At 34.6% G+C, this 10,820-nt stretch overlaps 1 protein-coding gene across 1 annotated transcript; it reads left to right on the plus strand.

Moving 5' to 3' along the window:
* The first annotated feature begins 2,131 nt into the window (after window positions 1-2,131).
* LOC134264194 (uncharacterized) lies at window positions 2,132-3,597 on the plus strand. Its single transcript, XM_062746520.1, has 2 exons — window positions 2,132-2,420; window positions 2,717-3,597. Exons 1-2 carry the CDS (start codon window positions 2,132-2,134, stop codon window positions 3,595-3,597), a joined length of 1,170 nt encoding a protein of 389 aa, XP_062602504.1.
* The last annotated feature ends 7,223 nt before the right edge of the window (window positions 3,598-10,820 follow it).

Genomic DNA, 10,820 nt, shown 5'->3' on the forward strand with positions numbered 1-10,820 from the left:
ACTTTATAAAATCAAAGCTTTTAAGATGTCTAAACACAGGACTATTATGCAATGTAAATATTTAAAAATATATATAATTTTGTACATATATTCCTAAAATTGCCTTTTTTTGATGTAAAAAAAATTAATACAAAGGCAGGTGGCCAACTATTAACACACAATACCCTATCTGCATTCTTTTCCTACAAATATCAAACGACGCAGTTCAATATCTCTTGACAGTACTGGTATCTAACGAATATTTGCATATTATACTGGAAAAGAACGTATTCTATGTCACATGACATTTGCACAGTGGGTCAGGGGAGGAGCGACTTGATGTAGAGTTCACATCTTATTTAATGTTGTTAAAAATTTATTTACTTAAATATATATTATACTTATCTGTAGATCTTGATATAATGCAATAATTGAATAGTGAATGCAGTTTTGGAAACTAATGTATAAATTGTAAGCTTGTTGATATATACTGAAATAATTACTGTTGTTGGTTATAATTATACCCGGTAGTTGTTTCTGATAGATACTAGTAACTATTGTCGTCTCAATGTTGAATTTAATGAATAATGTTGCTGAGCTCTCTATGATGAGATATCTGAGTCACTGCGCTCATTGTTCTCAAGCTGAAAACGTGCAAAAATAGAGCAGAGGGCTATTGAAACCGGTTACAGTCGCCTATGTGGTGCAGTGGTTAGAGCGTCTGCTCTAGAGTACGAAGTAAGGGGCTAATCCTTACGTCGGAGGTCCGAATCCCACTATGGGACGTGGAGACCGGTCCTTCGGATGAGACCGTTTAAACCGAGGTCCCGTGTCGCAGTAGGTGTTGGCACGAAAAAAGATCCCTCACTGCTGATTCGTTTTCAAATGTCATAAAGCCAGATTCACCTTTTGTACTACATGTACTTTCAAAACCTACAATATGCGCACATTCCATCTTAAAGACGAGTCATTTCTGTTTACAAAAGCGTTTTTTCTGACTGGTTTAAGTCCCTGATCGAGAACACATGAAAAAATAGTTTGCTAGCCCAACTTTCAAATATCGACTTAATTCAAGAGCTTGGATAGAGAAATATTATCACAAAAACTTGATATTGTGATAAAAAGAGACTTTTCTATTATCCTCAAATAACCTAGAACTCATTAAAATTGTCATTTTTTACTGTCTGAAATGACTACCTTACATATTATCATGTATTTTAATGAAATGAAATGAAATGCAAATGAATATAAATCCACACCACCATTAAAACCAACTGCATTACAGACATATAGCCACCTAAATTATTTTTAGCCGGGCTTTGCTGAAAGCAAAGTCCTGGCTTTAGGCATCATGATCGACTGTTTTACTATAAACAGCACAGTAAACAAAAACCAAACAGCGTCAAAGCAGATGCTTCCGATAAACAAAATAATTCCATTGCGATACGATATTCAGTAAAATATTTTTAACATCCCAATCGTTGGAAAAGTCAATGATCAATATTTTTGCTTGAGAATTAAACTGTAAGAAAAATTAGATATTTGCTTTATTGGGATAATCGCGATATAACAATTTGTGCACATACGCTGCTAAATGCATACTGTAAGCGAACTATTTTCAATGGCGAGGGCTTTTCGAAAAGTTGAAATTGATGAAGAGTATCATGTTTCATATCGTTTTCGTCGATGTTATGATAGTGGTTATATTCTGATTTGTTTTTTAGCAAATGAATAGTATTTATTTATTAAATTCTAAAATCATACCATGTCTTGGGGTCTGGACTGTTAATTTTAATTACTGGTATATGAGATATTGTTTTACATCATAATCATAAAAACTCTACCTGTTTTAAAAAAATCAATGGCCAAAAGGAAAAACATAAATGTGTACTAATTTTGGATGAGACAATATACTCGAGCAATTAAAGCCCGGCTTTCAGTCCTTTCAATACTTTGATTATATATGTTTTTTTTCTTACTTGTAGTCTACTAAGATGGATTGCGAAGTTTGTGACAGTCCGGCTGAGTTCACATGCAAGAATTGTTCAGTTAAGCTTTGCACATTATGTGTAGGACTACACATGCTTTCCGAATCAGAAAATGGTCACGATGTAGTGAAATTTTCCGAACAAAATGAATCCGAGGAAAATAAATGCCAGGACCACCCCCAGCAAAGAGCAGCGCATTTTGCAAGACTTGCCACATATCTATCTGTGTCTTATGTCTATCGGAGAAGCAAAATGCGCATGAAATTGGCGAGTTATCGGAGAAAGTTGACACATTATCCGACATTATCGCCAAAGAAAATGAACAGCTTCAGTCCTTACAATCTGATATGGAAAAAATTCTGGTCCATATCAACAGAAGATCTGCAGAACTTCCACTTGCCAGCAAACAGACAAAAAATAATGTTACCTCCCATATCAGGGGAAAGGCATCAGGTGATTGATAGAGCAGAAACGGCATTGCACAAAGATCTAGACAAAATGGAAGAAAAGCATCAGGGAAAACTACTGAAGCAAAAGAGAGAATTTGAAGAAATATTGAAGAAATTAAAAAGCTTAGATCAAGAATCTTTAGCTTGGCAAAATCCAAAGACGTTTCGAAATTAATGAAATTTAAGCTTGAACTTGAAAATTTACAAGTGCCAACTTTCATAGAAGAAACAAAACCAGCATTCTTTCAACCTTCCGAGACCAATGAAAGTCAAATATCATCGTATTTCGGTTACATATAGAGACACTGCAATCGTTCAAAAGACCCACAGACAACCTTACACAAGAAGCTGAAGATGAAATCTCCTTATTTCCGAAAGCTCTATATGTACCTTCAGTTCTTACCACCCTTGATGCACAGTTTCCAACTTCTAAAGAAAACAACAACAGGTTGTATTCCATTGTTCCCCTCGGTGACGGCAGGGTGTGGGTAGGTGGACACAGTGATATCCTGAAGCTTTTTTATCAGGAACGTCTTATAGCCACTGTCAATAAAAAGAGTATTGGTTTGTTCCTGACTCTGCATGAGGGACATATAGTTTATCCCGATACTGACAAAACCCTGAAGAAGGTTATAAACGGTAAAATAGATACATTGTTCAGTACTGGCGAGTGGATCCCTGACGGTATCACCTGTACCGCGGCACGTGACTTCCTTGTCTGTCTCCGATCAACAGATGATTCACAGTCAAAGGTCGTAAGATATAGCAGTTCTGGTGACGTCCTGCAGGAAATCCAGTACGACTCCCTGCACCAACCTCTGTTTAAGTGGGCAATTTACGTGGTGGAGGATTGTAACGGCGACATTTGTGTAGTTGATTGGAATAAAAATGCCGTCACAGTCGTTGACAAGTTCGGAATATTCAGGTACTCTTACACAGGGAACAAAGCATCCAAATTCAAACCTTGCTCTCTTACCAAAGACAGCATGCATCGTATCATCACCACTGACTTTCTTTACCACAAGATTCACATGCTGGACAGGGACGGTCGATTCCTGAGGTACATCATTCCTGATCAGGGGATACAGAGACCAAGGGCCGTGTGTGTCATTAGGGAGGGGGAGTTAATGGTGGGGGAGTGTATAACGGGAATGATTAAGAGAATAAAGTACCTAGCCTAAGAATGAAAATTAAAGGCAAAATAGGTTTTATGATTCGATTTTGATATGCCAATACCGTGAATTAATTTTGTTTGTAATGATTTAATAATACATATTTGTATATAGGCTTACATAATAAATACCACATGGACTACTGTAAACCAGCTTTTATTCGCGGCGACTTCATTTCGCGGGGATAAACTACTTCCCGGCGATTACTTTTCGCTATCAAGCCTTTTTGGATCTGTTGTTTTAAAATAGAAAGAGATATTAAGAACCAATTCGCGACGAGAAATATTCGCGATGATGATGCTCTAGCTCGCGAACCTCGCGAAAATTTCTCGCATTCGAATAAAAGCTGGTTTACAGTATTAAGTATTAAGAAATCTTTACTTATGAAAAGAAATAAAATTTGCACTTGCATTGGATTAGGAAACAAAATTTACCTGATTCTAGATAAATGATGTTTCATAGATGTAGATCAGTAAGTCTAATTGTATGTATGTTCAATGTGATTTATAGATTCTGAAATGCATATATCGACCTGATGTTTCTAAAAATGAAAAAAATCTTCCATAAAACATCAATAGTAATGACATCACAATAGCTAATATGACTTGATGGTTCTGAAAAAGTATAATTTACTTCTCTTGTAATAACTGGTAAGATGTAAAAATATCTTGCATAAGGATCTACTTTAAGGCCCTTTCACAATTGGCGCACGAGCAGAAGCGACAAAATATTCGTGCGACCGAATAATTCTGATTAGGATTGTAAACTGTTGCCGAAATAATCGCATATGAAAATGTATTCGTACGACTGTTGTGTATTGAATATTGCAATATATCTTGCGTCTATTCGCGACTGTTGTACAATGAAAACGAGTGTCTTAAGATAATGCGATAAGATCGCGTGAGTAATCAGGTAATCAGACGATTGAACGTGCGCCAATGCAATTGGGACATGCGGTGCTCGTGCGCTTATGCATTCCATAGTACATATACGAATGTTCTTGCGAGTCAGAGGGCTGGGTAATTATACCGCCCGTTTCCGACGGTCTTCAGTTGGCATAGACTAAGTGTATGCGAGAGAAGACGCTTATAAATTATACAGGGTATATATCACCCATTCTCAATATAAGGGCTCAAATAATGTCGCCTCATTTTCATTTAGAAGAAATACCACTGATGTAATTTTTAAATCAACATTATAAATAGTCATAAAACAATGAATAAGAATTCATATAATTATCGATTTGAAAGGGTATTTAAGGAGTTCCAAATTCAAATATAGTGCCTATTTGAAATGTACGTTACTGTCGCCGAGGCAAATATGATGCTGAATTCCCTCTGTGTAATGTATAGTTTTGATTCTCAAGGAAAAATTTTCTGAATAAGTTAAACCTTGTATCATATATATTTCTTTTCATAACAATAAATACATTTTCTTTGTGATAATAAATAATCTTTATTGTGCAATGTCCCTGTCGCTTAATTCTATTTCAACCACATCACAAGCAAACACATAGATTATACACCTGAAAGTTTTGTTCTCCTTTATTTATTGATGGGCTAAATTTGAAATTTCAAAGTATTAATTACTCCTACTTAGATAATGTAACATGAAATTGAACAATTTGAGCAACTTTTATAAATATGTTTACGGAATGAAAAACATTTTCAATCGTAGAGATAAGAAAGAAATGTACGTTACCTATATTCTTCCATTAAGAATATATATTAAGTAGAAAATATGAGACGACTCTGAACAAGCAACCCCTTGTATCCTGTAAACTGGCAAAGACGTTTTGCTTAACACAATTAAAAATTATTTTTTACATGAAAAGTAATCATTTGAAATGTACGTTACTGAAATGTACGTTACCATGAAATTCGAATTAAGTGAATCTCGCACGAATTTTCACGTATTCTCATACTTTCACACACTCGAATGTGTACACAAAGGAAAGTTTCAAAGGTTGGAGGTCGGCTAAATCCCAAAATTAATGAAAAGAAACGTTTCTGCTGAGGAAAAAAATATATTAAGGTCAATTATATGTAACATAATTTTGATACCTGGTATATATTTCTGAATACGAAACCTGTATGATGCATTTCTTATGATATGCAAGTTCAAATAGTATCAATAAATTGCGTGTCTAACGTACGCTTGTGGAAGAGAATTGATTCTTATATTTGAAATGTACGTTACGTATGGTAACGTACATTTTGCGTATTTCTAACCGACATTTTTTTTATTTAGTCAATGAATTGCGTTTACACGAGCGAAACAAACTTATCGTTACCATCCATTTGACAACTGACCACATAAATCCATCTAAATGCACCCCCAATCCTCGTAAATATGGTAGACTGTTACCACATGCTAGAAAATTTATTTCTAAGTGTCTTAAATTCATCTTTGGCAACCTTTTTGCAGTCTGTTTACTTTTAATATGCGACTTTCCGTCAATATTAATTTAATTGTTGTTGATAATTTAAAACAAGGTATGCATAGGCTTATAATTGGTTAAAAAAACAAACAAACAAAACAAAACAAAACAAAAAAGAAAAAGAAAAAAAAACAAATAAACCCAGAACACAAGACGGTCAAGTACATTTCAAATACTGAAAGGCTGAAAGGCACACAATACTCAGTTTTGTTTGAATCATTGCATAATTTTGGGTTATATTTTTCCAGATCGGCTGAAAAGCACGTATGTTTGTGTTTTGACAAACGATGTTGCAACATACTAAATGAAATTGTTAACAAGACTGTCGATGGATATATTCGGAATAGATTTATGTTAAGTTTCAATGGCCAAACACGAGCATTTGTTAGATCATAGCAAAATACGTCTGACTCTTATTTTTCTTTTTGTCTGTACCCTTGCACACAGGTAGAAGTAACTAGGCTACGATCGGTGTCAATTCAGCGAAACAGCACAAAAGAATGGTAACGAACTGAGGTGGAAGGGACTCCCCAATAATATGTGAAATGAACGTTACCGAAGTGACGTGACATTCATGTAGTTGATGACAAATAACCTCGTTTGTTCCATTATGATTTCTTATATTACTGCCTTAAAGATGTTTATACTAATATTCGTGCTTTGAATTGCGATAATTTGGATCGCATTTGGTCGTGTCTGAATAGAGCTCGTGCGAAGCTAAAATTTTCCGATTGCAAAGTGTTGTAAAGTGCTCGTGCGCCTATTGTGAAAGGGCCTTTATAATATTACATATAAGATGTTTTTCATAAATTAATAAAATGTAATACATGTACTAGGAATGTTGCCTTTTAGATAGTCCTTTTACTAATCACGTCATCAGTATAAAGGAAACGCAACATTAATCAATAATTTGATGTCTGAAAGGACAAGAGAGAAAACCTGTGGCTTCTTTCTATTAATATTTTCAAATTTTTCTTTGTCCATCTCTTTAAAAAAAAATTAACAAGCTAATTCAGTGAATTTTGTCCACCGCTTAGAGAAAAGGTAAACCATGCGCAGTTCGGGGAAGGGGGGGGAGTCGGATCCCCCACTGAATTTGTAGAATTATTAAATGTATACATGTATACTGAAACAAGTAAAAATATGCCAATATGGATATAAAGATTTGATTGCTTATTCTTTATTATGTGTATAGAAGATTCTTTTTATATGGAATATTGATCACACTGTAATGATAATTTCATGAGTTTGTGCAAGCCAGGCCTCATAAATTTTTCCTTTCACATGCGCAATACTATCATTTAGTAAAAAAAAAGTATTTTGAAAAAAAAATGAAGCGTCCGGGATTGACCGGGGTCCTCTCACATGTTAAGCGAGAGACATATCACTACACCATGGGACCTCTTTAAACTGGCAAAAATTATATGCAAAGATGAAGTCACATACATGTATATATTCACGTTCAATATCATCAAAATTTTTACACAATGCATGGTGTCTAATTTAACCTTTATTAAACAGTGTTGCCGGATGATTAGGCGTCTAACTCCATTCTACCAGAATATGCAATAAAACAAAAGTCAAAAGGTTTCGAATGTATATTCCGTTATAAAAGTGACAACAATTCACTGGACTCTGGTAGTGTTCCTTGTTCCACACACTCCTCTCTCGGGATGGGACCTACTCATAAAGAAACAATACACAATATTAAGTTGCAAGTTATTACACGAATTATTACACAAATGGTTAACCATACATGACACATAGCATAGATCTTTTAGCATATAGCTTTTAGTATACATGTATAGCTTCTAGCATTTAGCTTTTAGCATACAGCAGTACTGCGTTTTTACACACACCTGCACTTAATTACTCGTTACACTTATTTATGCAACACTACACATATACAAGTAGAGCTATACTCATTTATACACTAGATAATTTTATGAAACGTTACACAAACGGAACACCATACTAGAAAACCAGCGAACGTTTACTACAAACACAACTATTTATAGAAACGAAAACTATACAGACACGATTAACATAATGAACAATTTCAACATTCACAAAATATTAAACACAATTAAAAGCATGCCATTTTAACAAAGTTATCCAAGACCTTGAAATTTACAAAAACTGAATAAAACTTAAAAGAATAAATAAAACTCGTACTCACCTCAGAAGCTGAGTGTTTGTATCAAATGTAGTTGTACTTATAAACTATTGTAGAAATGAACTCAAATTTAACTGGCTATGGATGAAATTCACATAATTATGCGTGCATGTTTTAACGTATCACGGCAGGAAAAGAGAGTGATTTACTCAACCGTGCCCGTTAAATAGCTTTGAAGAACTGAGGCTCCATAAAGGATAAAATAGTAGAGGTCCCCTACAGGATAACTGAATATAATACAAAAGTATATAGATAAAAACATACGTACAAAGTAAATCTGACAAACAGTTCTAATAGATGTAATAAAAATATAAAGTCCGCCGGGAACCTGTTTTATACGTAATAACTCTCCTCATGCCCCTGTGCTAAAAATTACGACATGTAATACAAATAAATACTAATAAAACAAACGGGGCGGGACACTTTGAGAGGGGTGAGAGAGGTCCAGGGAGTTTTGTTATTAGATTACATTGCAAAACTCAAAATCCTCTTGAAATATCGCCAGGAAAGGATAGTGTTACACACAGGGAGTATGTATAAATTTACGACCTTGAACTTTGACCTTTTGAGGTCATAATAGGGTCTTTCTAGGCCACAGGGATGTGTTATGTAAAATTTCATTGCAAAAGCTCAAAGGGTTCTTGAGATATCGCGCGGAAACGAAAGTGTTATAAAAGACAGAATTTGCTAATTTTATTACCTTGACCTTTGACCTTTTGACCTCAAATTTGATAGGGTTCTTCCTTAGTCCATAGGGAGTAGCTATGCAAAATTTCAGTGCGACAGCTCTAAGGGTTCTTGAGATATCAATATGCTTTTCTGTGAAGTCGGAATATCTAAAGATTTACTTCATGAAAAGGGCTATATTTGTAAAATTTTTATAATGGACGAAACATATTTCATAGCTACGAGGTCATTAAAAACGTTGACAATATCGCTCATCATCATTTATTTGTATAGCACATTTTCAAATGGAAAAAAAATGTCATCTTGTAAGGTTCCCTTCCATTTGATTGAAGAATCAATACTTTGCACGATTCAGAACATTGTAATATCAAAAGCAACCTTTCTCAAGCGGTCTATAGCACCTTGACCACTCAGTTAATATAATCTCTAACGGAATATATCACAATCAATAGAAACGCAACACCCAAGTTTAGGATGAAAATAATATACGAGTTATGACTATGTACCAAAACAGTTAGGACATCTTTTACTTTGCCAATTCAGTTATTAAACGGTTAAATGCTTTTCATTCCATTACCGGAAGTTGATTTTAAGGCTTCTTAACAGATAACAGATAACTTTAAAACATCCCCTTTCGACCATTAATTAAAACGTGCTAGTCCGCCAGGTACAACATACGCAGTCCGATTTCTACCATGCATTAGGTTTATCAATGTCTTTATCTGAGCAAAATAAATATTCTTTGGCATTTTTAAATGCCTGTTTTTCAGGTACAGAGTCGAATTTTCTCTAACTTGGCGCAGTGTAGTACGTAACCCTTGGACTTCCGGTCAAAGGAACTGTCATTCATGCTTTTGAAACACAAAAGTCGTTATGTAGTGTATATTTGCATCTGCAGCTCTCCTTTTTCTATATTTTGAGAATTTTCAGCATGAGCAATGAAAATGCGTGCTTTCAGTCATTTTGAGGAAATACAGGTATCACATCCGGAAGAGCAAAAAATGATATTTTTTCCGGGATTTTATTACAATACTTATGATTAATAGGTACAAAACCTTGAAAACATAAAATATAGTCAATAATTTTATTGAAAATGGTAATTTCTGATTTCTGTTAAGAGGGCTAAAAATCAACTGCTGGTAATGGAATGAAAATCATTCAACCGTTAAATAACTGATTTGGCAAAGTAAAAGATGTTACATAGATGGTACATAGTTATATCTCCGTATTTAATTTTCACCCTAACATTTGTTGTGTTTTTATTGATTTTGAGTATATTTTCAGTCGCATAATCTCCGTGTTAGACATCTGTCCATGATACTGCAGTGTGAGATTATTTTCCCGCGCTTTCACTGAAAGTGGGATATTAATTTGAGTCTGTCCATCCGTCCGTCCATCTTTCTGAATTTTCTGTAACGCTTTTGTTATTCTCACGATATCTCGACAAACCTTTAAGCTTTCGCAATGAAACTTTGCAAAGCAACTCCCTGTGGCCTAAGGAAGAATTTTATTGATTTTGAGGTCAAAAGGTCAAAGTTTAAGGTCAGAAATTCATAAAGTCTGAGCTGTTAAAATTGTTTTCGTTTCCACACGATATCTCGAGAATCCGTTGAGCTTTTCGACGTTTACATTTGCCCTAATTCAACTCCTGTGGCCTAAGGAAGACCCCTATTGATGTTAGATCAGAATGTCAAAGTTCAAGGTAGTAAGTTTAGCTTACCTGATAATGTGCATAAACATTTATTTTGGGGCGATGTTCTCGAGAAGATTTTACCTTAATGCAATAAAGTTGGATTTTATGAAAACTGTATCATTATACGTCCTGCCAACTTTTGTATTAGTGTTTATTGTATACCTAAAGACAAATTATTCAAAATAGTACAATTCTCAGGTAAGCTTAAATTTTAAGTAAGGCGTGGCATTCTCGAC

Source organism: Saccostrea cucullata, unplaced genomic scaffold, assembly GCF_032062105.1.
Source record: "Saccostrea cucullata isolate Sc308-1 unplaced genomic scaffold, CSIRO_AGI_Scuc_v1 ctg15803, whole genome shotgun sequence".
In the NCBI taxonomy this organism is placed as follows: domain Eukaryota; kingdom Metazoa; phylum Mollusca; class Bivalvia; order Ostreida; family Ostreidae; genus Saccostrea; species Saccostrea cuccullata.